Source organism: Populus euphratica, unplaced genomic scaffold (assembly GCF_000495115.2).
Source record: "Populus euphratica unplaced genomic scaffold, PopEup_1.0 scaffold177.1, whole genome shotgun sequence".
Classification (NCBI taxonomy): Eukaryota; Viridiplantae; Streptophyta; class Magnoliopsida; order Malpighiales; family Salicaceae; genus Populus; species Populus euphratica.
Window position 1 is genome coordinate 465,631 of NW_011499972.1, and position 23,449 is coordinate 489,079.

Consider the following 23,449-nt stretch of genomic DNA (forward strand, 5'->3'; position numbering starts at 1 on the left):
TACTTCTTTTACTAATCAAACGATTCCAGTTTTCTTCTCTCCTTTACTCCGGTTTTTGTTTTTAGGTTTCATTTATGTCGGGCGGCGCTAAAGCCTCACCCCGCCCGGCTGCGACGGCGCCGCCATCAGGACCGATCTTGCCTCCTTTAGCGCGGCACCTTGCGTTTGCTACGATGAAGCCTCCGTTTCTTCCTCCTGATGATTATCACCGATTTTCTTCTCCGAGTACTAGTAGAGTCGCCGCAGATCGGGATGCTGAGGCTATTGTTGTGAGATCTCCTGTGCGTTTCAGTTTCTCTGTGCTTCTATATTTGTATAAAGATACCCGTGTGTATCTGTTTTTTTAATTAATTTTCCTTTTGTTTTTATGTTGGTGTTTAATGTGTTTTTGAGGATTGTTCGTGCGAGTATTTGATGTTAATGGAAGTTCAATTATGTCTTAAATGCGTTTTTGTTTTGTTTTGATAGTGGTGTGTTTGGTTGATAGAAATTGTGGGAAAGGAAGGGAAATTTTGGATTCTGGAAAGAAATTGGGTTATTTTGGGTGCTTCAAGATTATCAGTTATGCTATGATTGTCGTTTTGGCAGAATCTGAATGGATGTTTATTTGGAAAATTGAGTTGTCATTTCACATATCTTATTTTTGATGATGTTGGACTTGGTGTTGAATTTTGGAATTTGTTCTATTGGTATAAATATTAGTATTTGGTGGAAGCCCATTGTCCATTAAGTTCTCATACAGATACTGTTTAAGTGAGCTTCTCATGTCTAGGGAATGGAGGCTGTGTTTCATTTCCCAAACCATGTTTGGGTAAGAGGACTTAAAGTGAAAAGGAAGATAGGATGGGGTATTGAATCCTTTAAATATTCTAGGGTGGTTTGTGAATTTTGTTTTCCTTTTGTCCTGTTTCTCACGGGTAGTGTAGGGGATTGGAGGGTTTACTACAACATTACTCCTTTTATAATAAAATTCACAGCATCCTTAAGAGGGGTGAGGAGGAAGGGATGGAATTATTATCTTTTTAACTTGTTTTTCTAATGGTACTGTTAAAATCTCCTCCAAATTGTAACAATAAGGAATATGATTTTACTTCTACAGGTAAACTGCTCTTACACCCTTTAATTGAACAAGAAGAAGATATGTCACTCTCGTTTCCCCTCCCATGCATTGCAAACAAGAGGAGGGTAACACCATCGCTTTCATTTACCCTTCCTCTCACCCTTTTACCCTACAAAACATACTATAATAGAATACTGACTTGTTTTCTAGCCCATTCTTTTTTCTTAAGTATGGATTTTGGTTCACACATTAATCTACCTATATGAACTTCATTTGAATCCTTATGCTTGCTTAATAAGCCAAACATGCCCTTTTGTTAAGATCCTTCATGGAAATGCTGTGTAGCCTTTTTTTTTCTATCTAGTTCTGATTTCCAGTTACTGCATTAGTTGCTATACAAGGAAGGCTTATATGTGCATCATAGTTTCATATGATTTTTTTTATTGGAGCAGTAGTGGTGGTGGATTTTGAGGGAATGGTATAAACACTTCCAATGAACCCTGATGATCATGCATGAAATCAGTTTTCTATGATTGTAGCTTCCAACAACATATTTATTGCAGGTCCTACTCATTTTTCTATGATTGTAGCTTCCAACAACATATTTATCGCAGGTCCTACAGTATAGCAGGTCCTACAGTATACTTGGCTGTAGTCTCATTTTATGCTTTCTGCTAATTGAAACTGAATTGCCTTTGTTTTATTTTGACAATTTTTAAGTAATTACCTGTAACCTTATGTTCTTTATGGTTTTATCCACTCCTGCCAGTCATTTAATACAATGTTGCAATTTTCGGTGCCCCTCAGAAATTAAAACGGAAGAGTGGATTGGCTGATAATGGAGTCAGCTCCAGCAATCATGTTAGTAGCCCTGGATGCATTAATATATCTAATAGTCCCTTCAGGACACCTGCATCAGCAAAAGGAGGTAGGGCACACAACAATTCCAAGACCTCAAAGGGCAATGGAGCTGGGCCTCAAACCCCAGTGTCGAAGGCTGGTGAGGAATTGTATTTATAACCTTTGCAAGTTCTTTTGCACGCGTTAAGACAGCTTAGACTTTGCTTGTTACTATACAGATTATGTCTCTTCATCCTTTGAGTAGGGTTTGCATAAAGTCTTTATTGTCCAAGCATAACTAACTTAAAGAGGAACCTGATGAATATTATACGCGAACTTGCAGATTGCTCTTCTCCTCTTACTCCAGCTGGCAGCTGTCGTTATGATAGTTCGCTCGGTAATTTTTCAAATATTAACATTCAAGATGATTTCATCATATCTGTTTTCATTTTCTTGTAGAGCTGTGAAAGCTATCATATTTATTTCTACCATCTTTTTCAGGTCTTTTGACAAAAAGGTTTGTTGATCTATTTAAAAATGCCCATGATGGAATTCTTGACCTAAACAATGCAGCCGAAACCTTGGAGGTAGTCATGCTTCTGATCGAATGTTTGTAGTGATGATAATGTATCATAATTGTTAAAAGCTTTTTACTGGAACAGGTACAGAAGAGGCGGATATATGATATAACAAATGTCTTGGAAGGAATTGGTCTCATAGAAAAGACACTCAAGAATAGAATACGCTGGAAGTAAGTTGATGATAATAAACTTTCTTGAAAATTCTACTATTTTGTTTCCATGTTTGACTCCTCTAGGCATCCAAAGCACATGGGAACTCGCATAGGGATTAATTTGATTGAATGGTTGACCAGGGGCATTGATGCTTCAAGGCCAAGGCAGGTAGAAGGTGATGCAACTTTATTACAGGTAAATGGAAGCGGATATTATTTTTCTGTTCTACAAGATAACTAATTTTCTTTTCTGCAAATTATCATGGGTGTAATTTTTCTTTATCTTTCTATCTTGATGTGTGACTGCTCACAGACAATTTGAATGTATTACCCCTTACTCCATTTTTGATGATGCTCTACTCAAATGATGAGGAAATGAAAAGGGGAGGGTGAAAACAATTACTTATTGGCTTCTAATGCAGGAGGTTTATCTTGTGCTTCTTTTCCTGCAGGAAGAAATTGAAAAGCTTACTATGGAAGAGCACAAACTAGATGATCAAATTAGGTTACATGGCTGATTTTCCTGTTAAAGCAAATAATATTGAAATGTTGAATCTCTTGGATAATGCTAATGCTGTCAAAGTGTTGCAGAGAAATGCAGGAACGATTGAGAGATATGAGTGAACAAGAGAACAATCAGAAGTACAACCCTCTCCGCAAACCCTACATACTTTCAATTAATTTGAGCAGGTGTTGTATTTACTAATTATGGTACTCCTATTCATCTTCGTACAATTACAGGTGGCTTTTTGTGACTGAAGAAGATATCAAGAGTCTACCTTGTTTCCTGGTACTTTTATTCTCTCCAAACTTCATACCTGCCATGATATTTTTCCAGTCTTGATGCTGATCTTTCCTATGTTTTTGTCAACTTTCTTCTGTTTCTCATGCCAGAATGAAACCCTTATAGCAATTAAAGCTCCCCATGGAACTACTCTAGAAGTCCTTGATCCTGATGAGGTAAGTTGATAGAATAAAATTTAAAAAAGAATGGGGACTGGAGAAAAGTTGTTTTTATTTGTATTCTATGCTTCATCTGCTTGATGCCGGAGTGATTTTGCTTCTGTATGTCTCAGGCTGTTGACTGTCAACAGAGGAGATACAGGATAATCCTGAGAAGCTCCATGGGTCCTATTGATGTCTACCTTGTGAGGTGGTGACCACTTTCAAGATGGGGACATCATTGTCTTTTGAGAATCAGTTTACTGATTATTTTTGTTTCTCTCCCCTTATTTAAGTGTTTTCTGTTCTTTGTTCTAGTCAATTTGAGGAGATGAATAGTGTTGATGCGTCTGCTTTTCCTCACGCTTCTAGTTCAGCATCCCATGGAAATCCAGTGACAGAGATGACCACTGGTGTAAGAACTGAGAAAAGAGCTGATCCTCTGGCACAACAGGTTCCAACTACATTCTCTGATCCTAATGCTACTCAGGATTTAGGGGGAATGATGAAGATCGTTCCTTCTGATATAAATGTAAGTGTAGTGAACAGCGTTTTTGTTCTTATTAACAATTAACTACTCACTAAAGAGGCTTATAGTATTTCCATGGATAATAGTTGACTTCAGCATAGGTACTTACTAGATCTGATAATGATGGGCATGCACCTCTGAGTCTCTGACCAATGATTTTGAGCTTTGGTTTCAAGCCCATTTTTTGATTGCCTGGCTCAGTATCAGTTTTGTGAACAGAAAGCTGAGATGATGCACAGTAAATTTGATTAAAATGCTGTTTTTTTTTAAAAAAAATCTTTTAAGCAGCAATTAATCCTCAAATTGTAAGGATTTACTTAAACATTTTAATTCATGTAAATGTCATCTGTGAAACCTTTCTGCTGGTAGGTTCCAAATTGTTTCTTATAGCGTATATAAAACAAATAAGACATGCAGAATTCTGTTGGGTCATACCAAAGATTTTGCAGCTGCTCTATCTGAACGAATCAAAGTTTATAGTTTTTTGGTCAGTCATTTTCCTATTCAAATGTCGAAGATGTCTAACTCTGTTAACTCTATTATTCTTGTTACTCTTGCAGAACGATTCAGATTACTGGCTTCTTTCAGATGCAGACATAAGCATTACAGATATGTGGAAGACAGACTGTATCCTTGCTTGAAATTATTTCCTTTTGATATTCCAACCCCCCCCCCCAACTGCTTCCTCTGACCATGTAAGGTTCAATCATCAATCCTTGACACATTTAGCAGCAAATATAGAATGGACCGACTTTGGAGTGGCCGATGTCCCAACACCTAGGACACAAACTCTATAGCCTGGGATTATTGAAGTGCCAACTGGTGTGCAAGCTCTATTCTGAGGTAAATATTGATTTATCCAATGTGCCAAGCGAAATCCTTTTTCTACACCTATCTGCGCCCTATGCTCCTCAAATACTCAAAATGCCAATGAGTGGGCCGAAGAAAAACAAACCAGGAAAGTGTTAGAAGCTGACAAATGACAATCCATGGTTAATGCTATATGGTAGAAATTGATATTTGTGGTCATTTGAAAGCAAATTAAAGGGAAAAGAAAAGGAGGAAGTTTTGTTTGAAATGGTGGACATTCTGGATGGAACTGAGTCTGGGTGTATCTTATGATGCGAGGGCATACACAACATAGTTAAAGTACGTTTATTATTTCATCATACATGTACATGTTGCTATCGTTGGTGCTTTAGTTTGTTTAGCGATGGAATGCAACAGATCTTAGTGGCATGCTCTAACAATGTTGTGCGGGAACCAGTATAACTTTGGGGCAGCATTGGTTCCCGGCCTAGAATCAGTAACATTATTTTAATTTTCTGGTCCCAAGTTGTAAACGTTAGTTTCCATATTTCCTTGGATGGAAGCATGCTGCTTTTGTGGCTGAAGTTTCTTCCTGGAACATCATACTTGAAAATTTTCAAGTGATAGTTGATTGAACTTCAATCACTCAGTCATGTTTAACATTTTTAGTTCTTTCGTTGACCCCTCCGCCTACACCTTACCTTATTCCCAATTACTCCCAGCACCTATTCTTTCAGGAATAGAAAATCACAGAATGGCAAGAGGAAATACTACTATTTATTAAGATTATAAATAGCATGTACCTTCCTTGAAGATCGGCACCAATGGAATTTGTGCTTTATTCCGAGGAATACATTATGCAATCAAAGATTCTTAGTAAGCATTTTAAGTTTACTCAGTGCTCATGGTAGACTGCTGGTCATCTGCTCAGTCACTTTCGTGTTCAAAACGCCTAGGGGCAATGGGAGTCCTGACTGTTTGTACAGTAGTGTTGATTTTACATGAATTTTTCTTTGGATGCTTATTTTGGCTAATGAAACAGGTACTAAATCTTGTCTTTCTGGGCACGTCAGTTTTTATGTTGTCAATAAATTTACTTGGGGCTTAATTTGTGATGAGGTGACTTATCAAATAAGGAGTGGGATTCTGGAGCTTAAATCCTAAAAAAGGAACTTGGAAAAAGGAATGGTGTGGATTTAAATGTACCGGGAAAGCAGTAAGCAAGATCAATAAAGTAGAAAAAGATACAGCTTGAGGGAAGGGTTTCTTTGGAAGTGAAATGGTTGTTTTTTGTCAGGGAATATATTAAATCTTTTTTAAAAATTTTTATTAATTTGAATACAAAATTTTTAATTTTGATGAAAAACAATCGACTTAGTATCTTGTTCTATTTATGTTATTACTAATTGTTAAAAAAAAAAAACTGAATTGTTTGGTTGGTGAATTCTAATTAGAATAAAATCTTTTTCGCCGAATAAAATTATATCTTTTGCTTATCAGCACACATCTTATCAGCTGGTAGATGCTAGATTTTATTATTATTATTATTATTATTATATCAATCAAGGACCCTTCTGGACTTTTACGATCGAATCGATTTAAGCTCGTTCCCTACTGTAATGAACCGTTATTGTTCGTTGCTCCCGACACGTGTTTATTTTAAGAATAAAGAAGGGAACGACAAATCAGCTAGGGTACTCCAGGTCATTTATTGATCTAGACGACCATAAGTTACCATTTGGAGTCCAGCTCAGCACCACGTAACCTTAACATGCTCCACGCCAGATACCGGGTCAGTGCTTCCTTTTTCTCCGGTGTTTTATTCTGACTTCATTCATATCCAGGCAGGCGGTAGCTTCTTTGGCTTTTACGCTTTGCTAGAGCCGGACACTGAACTTGTACGTAATTACGGTGGCGAAACTCGAAAGCAAGCGTTTGAGTATCATCCTGGTTAACTTTTTGGAAATAAATGGCTGTTGGAATTGGCGGATTATATTACATTATTACACGAAAGCTAAAACTGATGCTGGTATTTCTGTGCTTCATTACAATATTTTAATTATTATATTAACGCTTGCCATTTCTTCTTTTAGCTTTTTTTCGGGACAGGGTGGCTTTTTTCTTCATTATATAAATTTATTTTAAGAATTGAGTAGGGTTATTTTAGTAATTGTGTTTTAAAATGCATACTAAAATAACTAATGTAACCCTAGAATAAAATAATCCAATTCTTTCTACATAGGGATGTTTTTGTATGTTCAAGAGAATAATGAAATTACTACATTATCCATGTCATTCCTGTTTTTTTTAAATGAATTCAGGGGCTTAGTAGTAATTTTCTCATGTTTTGTTATTGTTGATTGTTCTTAGTATTTTTGGTTTTGTACCAATAAAAACAAAAAACATACATGTGCATGTAAAACACCTACCAGCATATCAGCCGTTTCATCAACTTTAGGTGATGTGTATGGCTAACTCCGCTGGCTGTAATGGCACTTCTGCAGCAGCTTGTGATTCGTCTCATCATCTTTTTTTTCTTGAATAGTGTGTGTGTGTATGGTGGTTCGGCGGGGTTTAACCGGAAATGATTTTTGTTTTTCAAAATTGTGTGCTGGCCATGTAAAAAAAATCATATTGGCCTTTCAATTTATCTTTTCTTTTCATTCAAGCCCTCATCTTTTATTTGCAACTTTTTTTATTTCCATTGATTATTTCTATTTGGATTTTATTTTTTATTTCATCTTTGATCATTTGATTTTTTAAAATTTATTTTTAAATTTAATTCTTATTTTTTGGACTGTTATTTATTTTGTTTTGAATTATTTTTTTGATTGATTTCTTTTTTTACAACTCCACCCCTCGACATTTATTTTCATTTCACATTTGGTTGTGCTTTTTTTAATTATTATTTTTTATTCATTTTCATAATGGATTGGTTTTTTACAATTTCATATTTGAATATTTAATTTTATTTGATTTTAATGTCAAATTTAGTCATGATTTTTTTAATTATTAATTGTTTTTTTGTATTATTGTTTTGTATCGTCTTTTTTTAATTTCATTTCTCGATGTTTGTTTGGTTAAAAAATTGATTTCTTTGTTTTTTTTAGCTTGCCTTTGATGGGATTACATGATTTTCACAACCTGAGCCATAGATCTATAAGATTAATCTGAGTTGATTTTTATTTTTTTAACATATTTTTTAATATTTTTTATTGATAATTGTTAAGCTTTTTATTTATAATATCATCCTAGTCTCATGCCCTCAGTCATGTGTTGAATTTGTTAGCTTGGATTGGTTGCCCTCAAGATTTTTTCGTTATTTTTTTTGGTTTGACAAGTTTTTCAAATTTATATCTTAAAATTGGCTTTATAATAAACTTCTTGATATTACATGGATTCAGGTTTTCGTAGATTACGAGCTTTTTAAGATTTGACAATGTTAGAATGTTTACCTGGGTTTACTTGGTTTTTACATATGGTTTCGATTTTACCCATATGTTTTTTTTTTATCTTTAAATTTGATCATTATTTTTTAAATTTTTCTTGTTGCTTTTGCAAGTCTTTTTTATTAATATTTTTATAGCAATTTTATTCTTTAAAATTAAATTGGTTGAGAATTATGCTTCTTAATTGAATTTGGATAAAACATTTTGGTTTGCTTTCAATAATTCTTTTTTATTTCACCTCTTATCATTTTTTAATTTATGAATAATTTATTATATTATAAATGATTTTTAATTTCACTCTCTATTTTTTTTTATCTTTCAAGTTTAATCTCGATTTTTTTATTATAAGTTTTTTGAGATATTTTTAATTTTTTTTCAAATTTCATTTTTATTTGGTTTTTTGTTAAATTGAATGATAGTTTTTATTTTTTTTCTTTATATTTTAAAGCTGATATTTTTTTTGAAGTTTGACTCTTTTTTTCTTAATTTTTCCTTAATTGGGTTAGCATGTTGTTTGATAATTTGGATAGGCTCGAATGTATTTCTTTTTATTTTTTTATTGTTTTTAATTAATTATTATTACTGTATTTTTTTTCATATTATTTAAATTATCACTAGCGACTAGCGAATCGTGTGCCACATTTCTTGTAATAGAATAAAAAAGCACAAGAAAACTCTTACCGGCTCTGCATGGTGGCTCCGGGCACTTCAATTTGACAAGCAAGGAGAGCATGACCATGGGAAAGGAAAGAAAGAAGATGCACTAAACGTGGAAAAATAAGGGGCAACACAACACCATACAAGGCTCCAAGCCGCTCAAGATTTGACCACTCAAACTCATGAATTTGGAAGAAAGCGATACTTCCTTCACCAACCCTAATATTTAAAAACAGGCTGCCGGAGAGTTTTTGGTTTCTCTAATTCGTAGAAATAGAAGAACACCACCATTGAGGATCGATGGTTTGAAAACAGGGGAGCGGTGGCTGGTTTACCACATCTTCCTACCCCTTTGGTGTCCCCTCTCATTTGTTTTTCAGATCGATGAGTATATACTACATACGACGTCTGGTAAGATAAAATACTTCAATACTAATAACCCTATCACTATCTTTTTTATTTGGTATTAATTAAGATCTGGAGAATATGAGAGATCCTTTTCAAATTTGGATAAGCATGGTGGAGTTGTTTTTTTTTTAATTAATTATCTTACAGCTTAATTAATAATTTGATTTGAATAATAGTGGTATTAATTATCTTTCAACATGTTCGAGCGTAATCATTTGATTATCCCCTTTGACAAGGAAACATGACCCTTTTAATAGCAGAGAATGAAGATGCAGCGTGCGCAAAGATAAAATATATTGAGTTTCTAAACTTTGTGGTATCTAATGTACTAATTACTAGTTTGATTTTTGGAAAAAATTACTCTAAGAATTCTATAGTTTTATCTTTTTTCCACTTTAGAATTAAGTTATTGAACATTGCATTTTATAACTTAAATTTTAAAAACAAATAACATATTATATTTTTAGGAGTTAGTGCGAGAAAAAAATCAAGAAAAAATATATATTTATTTATAAAACTATCATTATATTTGAAATAATAATTAAAAAAACCTCTAGAATATAAAAGTAATATAAAATCGCTAAAGAGTTGTTGGTTTTTTTTTTAAAAAAAGGTTATTGCTTTGTTTTTTTATTAACATGAGTATCATATCAACTTGTGTGCATCTCGATTAATTTTATAGATCCTGAAGTTAAAAATCATATAAGTCTCTAGTAGTCATAAGATTTATAAGACTTAAACTAGTGATCTTTAAAGAATAAATTTAGGATCTGACTAGTTAAACTACACCTTTTAAAATTATCATTGCTTTATTTTTATTAAAAAAATAGTTGGTCATGAATTAAATAATTATAAAAATACCATAGTACACCCCTTAGAAGTATCATTACTTTATTTTTATTAAAAAAATAGTTGTTCATGATTTAAATAATTATAAAAATACCATAAATAGTTTTAATATCTAGGAACCATTTTCAGCCATTTCAAGCCACATTCAAGCATGATTTACAAAACGAAAAATCGAATAATCTCTTTATCATCATCTCCAAGATTCCTCCTCCCTTTTCATATAATTTCATCAAATAATCTGGCCTTAAATAATTTTCAGCATAACAAATCTTCTTTCCCATTTTTACAATGATTTCATCAAATCTACAATTGAACCTTGATTACATTACTTTAATGCTTAATATATATGGAGAGTTTTTTAAAAGACTTAGTGTAACTCTCTCCTACAAACTTTTTTGTCTGTCATTTCTCTCCATAATTGTATCTTGATATTAAATTTATCATTTAAAATCATAGAAAGTGCTTCATGGGAGATATTTGAATCAACATTTATTATTGGTAGCAACTTCTTTACTAATCCATGTTGAATGTGAGATTTTTACATTTATAGGTCGAATGAAAATGTATTTTTCCCTCAAAAAGTTAATAATAAATGTTTAACTACCAGGAACAAAGGAACTATATACCCGTCAATCATAATCATCACCCATATATATGATTAGGCCCTTCCATTTTATTTATTTATTAATATATCCTTAAAAATGATATTTATGTTTAATTTTATTTTTTTTATTAATACATATGTGTGTGTATTGAAAACTTCATTAACAATTCTTGTATTTGAATATAAAATTATAATTTTCAATGAAAAAAATTATAATTAATTTGCAATTATCTAGTATTGATGCTTTTAAATAAAAAAATGCCAACTCAATTTCTATTTTAACAATAATTACCACCAAAACATAAATAAAACAAGTCATCATAGAAGAATAATTGGCATTGCATCGAGTGCATATTCTACATTATAGCCTCGATCGACTAGGTTTTTCTATTTAAGAAAAGAAGAAGACAACCAATATAGAAAACAAGGAAACACTAGACCATAGGATATAGTTCATTGTATTGGACATACAATCATCAAATACCTTGGTATAATATTTTTTGTAATTTAATATTTTAATTTTTGTGATGCCCTTGGATATGTTCCAAATTTCATATATGGCCAAAAAAACTATCTACGTGAATAAATGATGCAAGAAGAGCCGTGCTTAATCATGGATATGAGTTAAATTATCTCAATTTATGCTCCCCTCCCCAAACTAATTCTTTATTCAATGGGATTCTCAATATATAAAATTAAATCCAATTGGATCATAAACTAAAACTCGTAAATGAAAGGAAACAAGAAATCCTGATTATTCCATCCACCATAAATTAATTTGGAAACAATATAAGAAAACTTAAGGGACTAAACAACGAAGGGCCAAACATTAAACGATATGACGTGGAAAAGGATAACGACAACATAGGCCAATAATTGCAGTCAATGAACGGCAGACAGCAGCAGCATAGTCTTCGCTTCAACCAGCCTCAGTCGCCGTATTCCCATAATAAACTCCCAAATTCCCTTCTCTCCCTCCCTCCCTCATCCACACCATGAGCAACCAAGGACCACCACCACAAACACTCACCCTCCGCCGGATAAACTCAATAGCCACCTCATTTGTTATCCCCACAAAGCTCTCCCTCCACACCTCCAGTCTCCCTCCATCACACTTAGACGGCACCCTTCCTTCTCACCTTGACATCTCCCTACCCCGCCTAAAATCCTCTTTATCCTACACTTCTATCAAAGACCTTCTCCCTTCTGCCACCGTTAACTCCCCAACATCGGCTACTTCCAACACCACTTCCACCTATGAAATTCCCATCCGCAACCGCCTTGTTAAGCAAGCTGCCTGGGCTTACCTCCAGCCCATGTCCTCCTCTCCTGATTCCTCTGGCACCCACTTCCTCCGCCGTCTCTGGCTTCGCTTATCCGCCAAGAATCCAATCACTGCTTGTTTTGGGTTCATCAGCGTTTGTGTCATTCCGAGCATAACTAATGCTTTTGATCGGATCCTCCGTGCCATTCGAGTCCACTTCAACAAATAACAGTGACTCAGTGTCAATTACAGTGTGTGTATCTGATTCAGCTCGAGTCAAAGTTGCAAACCCATAAATGATTTAGAAAACAAAGAGAGAAAGATATCATGTACAAGAAGAATTTTTTTCCATGTTTTTCTGATGTTTGGATTTTTTGTACAGTTTTTCTTTTGTTACAAATCTTCTTTTCAGTGTTGGATTGGTTTTGTTCTTCGTAGCCACGTACGCTTTTGATTGAAATTAGAATCAAGGCTAGTTGAGTTGTCTGTGTCCATTGTGGTAACATATTATGTTTCCTGATCGAGGTGGACTTGCAGTCGATTGGATTTCGGGGACCCTGCAACTGCTCGGTTGATTGTGCTGCTGCCGGGCGGAGGCGGTGGTCTTTATGACCGCTTTCTATTCTTGCTTTTATGCATGGCCATTGAAGGCCACTCATTTGGCGATGGTACGGGTAGTGGGGGAGCACTAGGTTCATAGCCATTGCTCTTCTGCAAGATTGGTTAGAAATCACAATTAGTACTAACTAATTCATCAATGTTACTGTTTTTTCTGTAGTATATTAAGAGTTGTGCTTATACAAGATATCATCAAAGAAACCAAAGTGCTGTGAATGCGTATGCGTATTTTTCATTACTGATTACAGAATTGCTAATCGAGATTGTTAATCTGCTCCATTTACATTTACAATTACATGGTGCTTAACCTGTTGATTCTTCTGAAGTTGAATCCATTTCACTCATAAAGACTATAGATTAGTGTGTGTAATGAAAGATGTTTCTTCCTATAGGCACGAGATGAGAGCTATTTGTGAAGTGTTGGGTTTGTAACGATAGATGGATAAATTATGTGTGATGGGTCATGGAGCTTGAATGAGGCACAAATATTTTCAGGGATGAGACGGAGACTGATAAGTAACCAAGTTTACAAGCTAGATACCCAATGAAGAAAGAGAAGAGTGATGAAATTCGTTGGGCAGGTATGCTAAGCAATAAAGATTATTGGCAGAGCAGCGCCAAGAAGGAATAACAAATGAAATGCAACTAGTATCATGGCGCAAGGAGTGTTCGCCCATCCAAGGTTTCCTTCTCTAACATGGCAAGGTGTGTTTTGCTTGTGGAGGGGGAAGGCGTTGCTTCTAGCTAGTTTGTTGTGTGTTGATATTTATTCCTTGTGCGTCCACTTGGAATCACGGGCACTGTTGTGTTCTGTAGCCATATTTTACTGATTTAATGACTTGTTTTGAAGGAAAAATAATTTACCTTTGTTTTGCTGTTTGTAGACTTCCCTGACTGGCTCATAAAGTATTGCAGAGCGTCAAAGAATTTAGTCTGCCCCAATTCGGTGCAGTTGTGCCAGTAATAGATGGCAAAATCCCAACCTTTAGCCTTCATCTCCTGTAACTTCCTTTCGATATCCGTTTCATGCCTTGTTACAAAAGGCCTCAACATGGTCTCGTAGATAAAGCCAGTTCCCTGCATTGAGCAAGAGTTTAACGTTATAATTTGCTGAACTTGGCGAACAAAATTTCTTCCAGTTCTCATCCAATCATCTTCTGTCTTTACCTTTGTTTTTGGATACCACAAGTAGATAAAAAATGCCAGTTTCACCTCACCATACATCGGCAACCTTCACCATAAAACGAGAAGGAAAATCAAATACCACAAAAAAGGAGCTACTGGGCTTGTACATACAAAAATTGCAGAACTCAGCTTACCATGAAAGAAATACGTCCCCTATCCTCTCACAAACCGTTACAAGTGCGATAATGATCCTGCAAAATTTAATGAGAATTACACTGAAAGTTCAAGGGCTGCAAAGCATCAAGGAAGACCCATGTAATTTAAGCAATGATTTATAAGGCGTTACTATTGCTTTTTAGAAAGCGGTATCAGGATGAATGAGTGAAGAAGGAACTCAACACATGATCCCCATGACCAGCATGTAAAGATCAATCTGCTTCTCCTCCACTCGACTCAAAATCCTTTTCTTTTTCGTTTTCTTTATTTCCCAATTCGCAAGATTGATCATACAAATATTGGGAAAGAAAATAAAACTAAAATTTGTTCAGGAGACCAAGCCTGCAGGTTTGAATGAACATGAGGGGACTTACCAATATTGACACCAGAATTTAATTTCTTCAACGTCCACCTTGTTCTTCTCCACAGATCTGAAACATTCAAATGCTGGGAATGCATACCCAAAAAGCAACCTGGCAATATCAAAAAAAGAAAAAAAGAAAGGAAGTCAACACAATATTCAATTCCAACAAACATCATTCAATAAAGAGAAAAGAGCATTAGAAATAAAGTTTATTCACAGAATCACAATGACAACAGAAACATACAAGGAGAGTAAATAAAAAAGAAGGAACGAATATGAGTTTGAATAACCTACACAAGATATCTGGTGACGAGATCTCCCAACATCCTTAATCTTCAAAATCCCTGAAAGACCATTAAGAGAAAACTCTACACATTCAATCATGGAATACGGAAGAAATTAAAGAAGAAGAAGAAAGAGCGGTGAACTAAAAGACAAGAGTTGACATCCAAAGAAGAAGAAGAAGAAGAAGAGAAGACAAGCTGTATATTAATTAAAGCAAAAGAGGAAACATACCAACACCAATGAACTTGTAATGAGCTGCTACTGTAAAAACAAAAACAAAATCTTGAAGAAACTTTGACGTGAAGAATTCTTGTCCAAACTCTGCATTCAAAATATAGATATAAGAAGATAAATCAACAAAACATGGGGTTAACAATTACTTCTTCAGAAGAGAAATGGATTTTAAACCTTTCGAGAGGGATCTGTGATTCTGCTTCTGCGGATGATCGGAAACAAATCTATCAATCTGTGTTATATTTATATAGGGAAGAGAGTAGCAGTCCTGTTGTTAATTAAAGAGAGAAGTGTTATATTTATATAGGGAAGAGAGTAGCAGTCCTGTTGTTAATTAAAGAGAGAATGGCTACAGAACAAAGAATAGAATAAGATACGGAGATGGGAGAGATTTCTTGCAGTGGACGCCTCTCGAGTACTCTTACACGCAATTTTTAAAGTGGAGGGAAAGAGGGGATTTTTGGGGTTCTGCCAACGGATTCACTGTTTGGTACTTAAAAGCTTTCTGTTCTTCAAGGGTGTTTCTGTCATTTTGTTTGTTAAGGTCAAGCAATAAAAAATAAAATAAAATGGAGGCAGTTTCGGTCACTGTAATATATTCACGAGAATGATTATGATTATTTTTAAAATATTTTTTATATTAAAATAATATTTTTAAATTTTTAAATTGTTTTTGATATTAATGTATAAAAATAATTCAATATATAAAAAAATAATTTTTATAAAAAAATTAAATTTGTTAGGAACACATGTCAGCTCGTATTTCTAAATAGAATGAAGTATTTATTTTAGTTTTTATGGTTGAGATTGTGATTAAAACAATTCAATTATATATAAAATTTAATTATAAAAATTATTTTTTTTAGTTTTTTTAATATTTAAATCTCAGCTTTCATCTCTAGAACAAATACACACTTGTCATGTAACGCGGTATTCCGTGACCCAACCCTTGATTTAGCATGTGACTATTTTTTATTTTTTTTAATAATATTATTAAAAACCAAAACTTGAGTTGATTGGTAATTCCAGCATCAAGTCTGGTCAATCCATGATCGAGTATTACAACGGTGGTTCTAGTCAAGTTCCAATTAAGAGTAATTCTTTTATTTTTTAAATTTATTAATTTGACAATCTCATTTATGTCACTGAATCTGGTGGCAAATTATTCAATAAACAGTATAAAATATGGGTGTTTGTTTAAAAAGATATGTTATTCAAAAATATACCAAAATAATATATTTTTTAAATTATTTGTAATATTAAAATATCAAAATAATTCAAACGGAATCCCAAAGGTTCCCTGAACCAATAAAAGCCATCCTTTGTTCCAGCTGGATAAGAAACATGCAAGTCAATTTTGACATCAAACGTGAGAAACATGTCAACATTTTAATCAAATGTATTATTTGGGGATTTTACTATTCAAACCGCCTTTCAGTTTTCTTGACGGAAAAGTAAACTGCACAGAAGCTACTTCAGCCATTTTCCAGAAACTGACTTCGTAAACAAACAGGGCTTAATCAACCTTGTGGCCATTGACAAAGGGAATTAAGAATGACAAATTACAAAGGAAATTTACAGGTTATTCTGCGTGTTAATACAAGACTCGATGGCGACTTCTTCATTATATGACCTTGTCAATATAAACTAATTGAAAGGGTGATTAATTTAACTTATTAGATTTTAAATTTATTTTTTAGAAAAATTATCATTTCAAGTTTTATAAATTTATATAATTATTAATTTTAATAAAAAAATTATCGTTTCAAGTTTTAGAAATTTATATAATTATTAATTTTAAAATTTATAAAATTAATTAAAATATGTGCAGATGATATAAATGCTATGCTAATAAAAAAATTTAAATAATAATAAATATATTATTTTAATATATTCTTAAATAAAAGAAATACCCACCGTAAAATAAGTGCAGGTTGATTAACCACTGATTTGATACCTAAACCAAAAGTGAATGGCCGGGCATGGAGAGCCAATCAAGAGAAGAAGCTTCCACCATGCTTGCAAGTAATAATTTTCAACAAGAACCTTCCTCCTTGTTCGTACGTTATGATTTTCAAAAGATTCGTAGCCAAGGCATGATCCAGTCTTGTTTGTTTGTTTATTTGTCTTTAATATTTACACACAATTGACCATGTTTCAAATCCAAGTCTATGACTCCTTCCTTATATTTATTAAGGCTAAATATTTACATTAAGCCCCACTAATCTTTTTTCCGATCAATTAATTACGTACACTCTGATTTTAGTTTCAATATATGGCACGGGAGAAGAAGACAACGCGTGGATTTGTAAGCAATCGAGTTCTGAAGGTTTCAAGCAATTGAAGTCATGGGAAATCAATAAAAAAAAGAAAAAAAAAAGTAATTGCTCAATTAGAATGATCTTGCATCCTTTCAAGCAATGTTCATAAGTTTAGTTGATTGGGTTTCTCCCCTCTTGGTTTCCGCCCCAAGACAGCAACTCAACGAGTTGGTGAGGGTCTCTCGATGCTGCGATGCTAAAGCTATAACAGATCAAATAATGAAATATATGAAGTTGTTATCGTTAGGTCACGTTCTTCACCAACTAAATGGCATCTAATGATGAGAAAACATGTGAAATAAATTTCGAGATATGACAAGAGTCTCCACCGAGTTCTTTTCACTAGCTAGGATTGTAGAAAATGCCACAGGTAGCATCTATGGGTTTAGTTGGGGGTAGTTCAGGTTTGGTTTTTGACTCGCAAGTTCGATCCTATGCACCATCGGCAACTGGAATCACATCCATGGCGATGGCTCGAGTCACTTGACATGAAGATTTTGAAGTTACCTTCATGTCCCTGGTTTCTATGTCTTCCATGAATAAATAACTTTTAAATCATTGATATGATGATTTAAAAAATATATTTTCTTTTCCTTAACTTTTGTTTTCCTTGTGTGTTAAGTGAGCTGAGATGGTTTTTTTTTTCTTTTCAACAAGGAAGCTTTAGGTTATTGTTCCGGAAAAAAAAAGGACAGTAAAAGAAGAAATATACTTGATTGGAATGACATAGGTAGAAACATAAATATAAATCATTTATTTTCAAAATAAGATGCATGAAGGGAAGATATCTCTGGATATAATATTTATTATTTAAAAAAAAATATTTATGTAAAAAGCTTTTAATTTTAAAGTTATATAACTAAGATATATAAAAATAAAAATAGATGTTATCACTATTTTAAAATATGACTTGAAGTTTTGTCCTAGACAAGCCTTATATCACGAGTTAAGAAGATCACTTTAAGTTAATTTTATTTTTTTAAAAGATTAAAATGATATTATTTTAATTAAATTTAAAAAAAAAACTATCAATGAGTTTTTGAATCAAATTTTACTAAGGGTCGATGAAGTCGTGAATTGACTAGGTTTTTTATGGGGTTAAGCTGAGTCAATTATTTTTATATTTTTTTCTTAAACTTGAATCAATCTAAGCCTTAGCTAATTTGAATTTTATAACTTGGATTATTATACTATTATTAATTTCAACACTCAATATAAACTATAATAAAAAAATAATATCTACTTTTTTTAATATGTAAGTTTGACAATAATATATATTAAGGATAAAATACATATTTTTTATATTTTATTTTGTATTGTCTAATATCAACCAAACATGACACAAAAATAGTCATTTTATCTTGTATAGCAAATATAATTATGTTTTTGTTTTTTATTTTGTCTTCTTTTTATTGTCTTTGTCTCTTTCATTGTAGGATAATAACCAAGCTCGACCTAAAAAGGTTAATGGATGAAACCACAAATTTTTCGTTCAGATTTTATATCTTAATATAAAATTATTATTTTTAATTCTAATTTTTTATTTTTATACTAATCAAAATTGGATACCTGATGTAGATGGAAGCGAAGAATAACAAGGTTTGTCAAATCCCTAAAAGATCTAGAATACCATAACTATAAAAAACATCCAAAACATTTATTTTTTACTTATTCAAGTCTTGTCAAAAAGCTATTACAACCCTTCATATATACAAAAAAAAAAACTAGAAAACCCTATTAATACTAAATAAAAAATAAGAAATAAAAAAATTATTCTCTCAAATAGGAAAACTAGAAAGCCTAATAATATATAATAATAAAAAAATTCATAAACTAAATGGGAAGAAATAAAAATAACTGAGAAAATATTTATTTTTTCCATAAAAAACTCATGTATCACTCTATCTGTGTTAGAAAGAACTTGTCCATGAGTTCAGACCATAGTAAAAAATTATCCTCCATCACGAATATTCTTTTGTGTTTGAACCACTTCATTGTAGATCCCTAACACTTTTGTATGAGTTGTTCTATCATGAATTCTTAACACAATACTTTTTTGTAAGCTACCCTATCATAAGTGCCACCGCTAAGATTTTCAATAAACATTTTGTTTTGCGATTTCTTCCAACAATGGTTGTTAAACATAACACAATAAATAATCACGAGGAATAATTGAGTTCTAATATATGTTATCTATAACCTCCAACCAAAATAATAATGAATCATTGAGTTTTGATACCAGCTAACATCAACGAGAGTGAAGGATAACATGGTTTGTTACAAGTCAAAACTCTCAAAGACTAAGAGTGCTATAACTATAAGGAGATATCTAAAATATTCAATTATTATTCATTCAAGTCTTATGTATCAAATGTTGGGTTTCCTGAAACACATTCACGCAGTGAAAATAATAAATTTATAATATTTCAAGAGTCACAAAGATCTTGTTAAACAGATTTACAGTTGTTTAAAGTTTATATAAAGATTACCCCAAGATCATATGTTCTTTTTAGTTTTAGATATTTGCTTCAAGACTTTGTTTTTTTTGCAGTGAAAACTTAAACAAGTGTTGTCGCAGAAAATAAAGATAGATCACTAGCCCAACTAATAAAATAAGATAAGATCGGTTTTTCTTATAATCTGCTAGCAGCATTAAAGCCCAATTTTAAATGAATGGTTCTATCTTGTCTTAATGAATTAAAAAGCATGTCATATATCATTGGAAAAGTATGGAGATCTAGTTTCAAGCCCAACTAAAATCCCATCAAAATTCAACATGTAGATCCAATTATGATCAAAACAATAGTGAAAGGTTAAACTATCTATTTTGAGTCTTTTTTCTCAATCCTTATATAATGACCTTGGTTCCATCAACAAACCCTTCTTGAATGTGAATCAAATTAATCAAGGCTTGCTCTTCATTATTTATTACCTTCTTAAAGTCCACCTTAGCCAATGTATCTCGAAGAAGTCCATTAAAGGCCTCTTTGAACCTCTTAGCCCTAAACCTTGTTACTGGACCATTTGAAACCTTTAATGGATCTTTTAGTGTTTTTTGGATTCCATCACTTTTCCATCATATCTCCCTCAATTCGTGTCTTAAGACATATATCTTTAGAGAGATGTGTTCTTTGTGAAATAAGTAAGTATTTTCTCTTGGATTATTTCATACTAAATTGTTTTAACATCTTATTTATATACATGAATTGTGACAATTCAAGCAACTTTCTAGGTCTATCTCTATGGATCTTTTTTCCTAATACATCAGATGTTTATCCTATATCTTTCACGGAGAAATTTTTGGACAACCAAATATATACTGATTGGAATTGTTAAAACTTTATGTAAAAATTACTTAAAGATTAGATATTCTTTTTGGCTTTGAATATTTGCTTTAAAATTAGGTTATTGCAAACCATAAGTCATTCAAATGTTTTTCATTTAATGGTACTTTAGACGAACTAGTAGTGGGAAATCTACTAAACCCTTTTAGAAAAGAGAGATTGTTATACCTTAAAGTGCTAGCTTTTTTTTTTTTAGATGTTTCTGTATTTTACTTTTCTCACCTAAGAAAATAAGAGGCATAATTTTCTATTTATAGAAAAACCTAAAAAATCTATAAATGATAAAATATCAATTTTCCTTTAAATAGTATCACATATATCACATATATTATTTTAGGCTAATTTTAGAAATTCATTCAATCAAGATCTTACTTGATTGTGTCTACGTCTAGAATTTATAATCTCATATATTAATTACATTCTAATTCTTAATTTTTAAAATTTATTTATAATTAAGTCACACTTGTTTAATCATCTTATTTTAATTTTTAACTGATAGTTTTTATGTGTATGACTCATTAGGTTCTCTAATAAGTTGGTCTAAATATAAATCATAATTCTAAATAAAATATGATTAAATACATTAAACAATTTAATATATTATTAATCTAATAATAATTGATTTATATTTAAAAATCAAGTATAATGTCTAGCAATCTATCATGATCTCTTAAATATTAAGAAAGTCATTTTAGTTCTCAACATTATAGTCATTAAGTATTTAAATAAGATTTAAAACTCTTTTCAAATCTTATTTCATCTTGGCTAAAAATTTCACAGTCAATACTATTTGAGAATAGATGAAACATTTTTCTTAATTTACCTAGGGTGATAAATCTTCTTTTGATTACTCAAATGCTTTTATATAGCTTATATTATACCCAATATTTGCCAATTTGTTACCCTTGATTAGGATAATATATGATCATGATCAAATCATAACACTCCTTATATAAGATAATTTAGTAATATTAAATATAAGAATCCTTTACACAAATATCACATGAGCTTTAACATAAATATAAGTGATCTTTTCATATAAAGTTCTCTCACAGTTTAGTTCAATGTATATGTCATTTTGACAAGCACATTCCTATTAGTTTTAATTATTTCTCGTATCTTAGATTATAAGCGTAACTTTTTCCTTTCATAAAAGAAAGAATATAATATGCATTGATTTTAATAACTCTCGTTAATCTCTAATCTTGATAGAACTTTTACTAAGAACATTTAAAAATAATATTTTGATGTAATAAAAATCTTATAATTATAATAACTTTATAATCTCCTATACAAAATATTTTTGTTTCATGAACTTTATCTTCATTCTAAATTCATTAGTCAAATATTATATTCATTAATGAAATATAATTAAATATTAAAAATAAAGAAAGCTTTTATTAATAGTAAATATGTTTTACACAAATAAAATCGATACTACATACAACTAACCGATTGACTACAAAACAAATTCACTAACATTAAAAAGCTATTAGAACTATGTATATAGAAAAAAACTAGAAAATCTTATTAATATTGAATATATAAATAAAAAATAAAAAAACTATTCCTTCCAAGTAAAAAAAACTAAAAAACCCTAATAATACAAAATAATTTTTTTTGTAAATTAAAAAAATAAAAATAACTAAATAAATATTTTTTTTTCAAAAAGTTACTCCATCAATCCCTTATCTCACTCAACAAACTATTGATGGCAATTATATATTGAACTTTATCACTATAATTAATAAACAAAGTTTCAATTGAATTAATTAAACTAATCTAGGATGACACTAAATTATGAGTTTAACCAAATATATTATAAATATTTTAAAATTTTAAATATATAACCACTTCTCCAAACAACCATAAACATGGGGTGGGGTTTAGTCCATCTCTTTCTTTAAGTTTTTAGTCCACCTTTCTTTTCCTTTCTTATTCTATAAGTTTTGAAATTTTAGTTGTAGTTTAAAATTTTATTTTATTTATTTTTTGGTTTTTAAGTGTGAAAAAAAAGATAGAAAGTCAATGAATGACAATAAAAAATAAAAAAATCTTTTATTGGTCGTATTATAGCAACCAAAATGATTAATCTTGATATTATTGAGTTTCTTTTGATAAGAAAAGTTTGATGGTGATGATTTTATTTCTCTATGAATATAGCTTTGTTTATTTTTTATTTGATTAATTTTTTTTTTTTTTAGTGATTATAGGGTTGGTAAGTGATTTATGAAGGTTCTTATCATGCTTTTTTTGTATGTTTTTAAGTAAAAATAACTTGAAAAATTAATTTTAGGATTTAAAAAACTTAAATTTTAATTTTTCAATCACTGAAAATAGATGACAGGTTGATTTCCATTATAGATGTAATCACTGAAAATGACTTGAAAACATTATAGTAGATGACAGGTTGATTTCCATTATAGATGTCACCCATTAAAATAAAAAAGAAGTAAGCTTAGGTTTTTGAATAAGAGCCAAATTAACATGTGAGCTTGACCTGAAAATGCTTAGGTTCTTTTTAAAGGGTTAGGAATGTTATTCTATCCACGCACGAACGTTTGGTCTATATTTTTAGATTTTTTTTTAATTTTTAAAAATTTAATTAATAAAAAATATATTAATTAATAATATATTTTTATTAAACACCATTCAATTTTTTTTTGTTGTTGTTGGTTTTTGAATTTTATCTGTTTTTTTATAGAAATATATATTTTTATTATTATATAATTAAATAAAATATTAAAAAAATACAATGTTTTCAAGTGAATTAGATCCAGGAGATTATATATTTTTA

At 31.4% G+C, this 23,449-nt stretch overlaps 3 protein-coding genes across 8 annotated transcripts; 2 read left to right on the forward strand and 1 right to left on the reverse strand.

Moving 5' to 3' along the window:
* The first annotated feature begins 18 nt into the window (after positions 1-18).
* Positions 19-5,696, forward strand: LOC105139332 (transcription factor E2FA-like). Of its 5 annotated transcripts, none has more exons than XM_011045731.1 (15): positions 19-281; positions 1,868-2,060; positions 2,244-2,297; positions 2,402-2,487; positions 2,563-2,651; positions 2,775-2,829; positions 3,086-3,138; positions 3,225-3,275; positions 3,375-3,423; positions 3,528-3,593; positions 3,710-3,786; positions 3,894-4,107; positions 4,665-4,731; positions 4,834-4,947; positions 5,652-5,696. In XM_011045731.1, the coding sequence occupies exons 1-14, from the start codon at positions 75-77 to the stop codon at positions 4,899-4,901; spliced, it is 1,329 nt and encodes a 442-aa protein (XP_011044033.1). In that variant the 5' UTR covers positions 19-74; the 3' UTR covers positions 4,902-4,947; positions 5,652-5,696. The 5 variants fall into 5 exon arrangements, with proteins under 5 accessions (XP_011044033.1, XP_011044034.1, XP_011044032.1 ...); XM_011045732.1 differs by having other exon boundaries at positions 5,637-5,692; XM_011045730.1 differs by lacking the exon at positions 5,652-5,696 and having other exon boundaries at positions 20-281; positions 4,834-5,494.
* A 5,916-nt stretch (positions 5,697-11,612) lies between these two features.
* On the reverse strand, positions 11,613-15,260 carry LOC105139333 (putative HVA22-like protein g). 2 transcript variants are annotated; one of them, XM_011045736.1, is made up of 8 exons: positions 15,162-15,260; positions 14,989-15,074; positions 14,763-14,812; positions 14,479-14,577; positions 14,083-14,139; positions 13,931-13,994; positions 13,628-13,840; positions 11,613-12,856 (listed from the first exon to the last, which is right to left on the reverse strand). In XM_011045736.1, the coding sequence occupies exons 3-8, from the start codon at positions 14,792-14,794 to the stop codon at positions 12,752-12,754; spliced, it is 570 nt and encodes a 189-aa protein (XP_011044038.1). In that variant the 5' UTR covers positions 14,795-14,812; positions 14,989-15,074; positions 15,162-15,260; the 3' UTR covers positions 11,613-12,751. The 2 variants fall into 2 exon arrangements, with proteins under 2 accessions (XP_011044038.1, XP_011044037.1); XM_011045735.1 differs by having other exon boundaries at positions 14,985-15,074.
* Positions 11,877-12,374, forward strand: LOC105139343 (uncharacterized). The gene has a single exon (XM_011045745.1). The coding sequence runs from the start codon at positions 11,877-11,879 to the stop codon at positions 12,372-12,374; it is 498 nt and encodes a 165-aa protein (XP_011044047.1).
* Positions 15,261-23,449: the final 8,189 nt, after the last annotated feature.

Bases quoted from the DNA above. Each gene is read 5' to 3' on its own strand.
- LOC105139332 (XM_011045731.1), top strand. From the start codon at position 75: ATGTCGGGCGGCGCTAAAGCCTCACCCCGCCCGGCTGCGACGGCGCCG. The intron at 3,139-3,224 runs GTTACATGGCTG...AAAGTGTTGCAG, and splicing joins AAACTAGATGATCAAATTAG to AGAAATGCAGGAACGATTGA. The intron at 3,424-3,527 runs GTACTTTTATTC...TTCTCATGCCAG, and splicing joins AGAGTCTACCTTGTTTCCTG to AATGAAACCCTTATAGCAAT.
- LOC105139343 (XM_011045745.1), top strand. From the start codon at position 11,877: ATGAGCAACCAAGGACCACCACCACAAACACTCACCCTCCGCCGGATA.
- LOC105139333 (XM_011045736.1), bottom strand. From the start codon at position 14,794: ATGTTGGGAGATCTCGTCACCAGATATCTTGT. The intron at 14,140-14,478 runs GTAAGTCCCCTC...TAAATTTTGCAG, and splicing joins AAATTCTGGTGTCAATATTG to GATCATTATCGCACTTGTAA. The intron at 12,857-13,627 runs GTAAATTATTTT...CCAATCTTGCAG, and splicing joins CTACAAACAGCAAAACAAAG to AAGAGCAATGGCTATGAACC.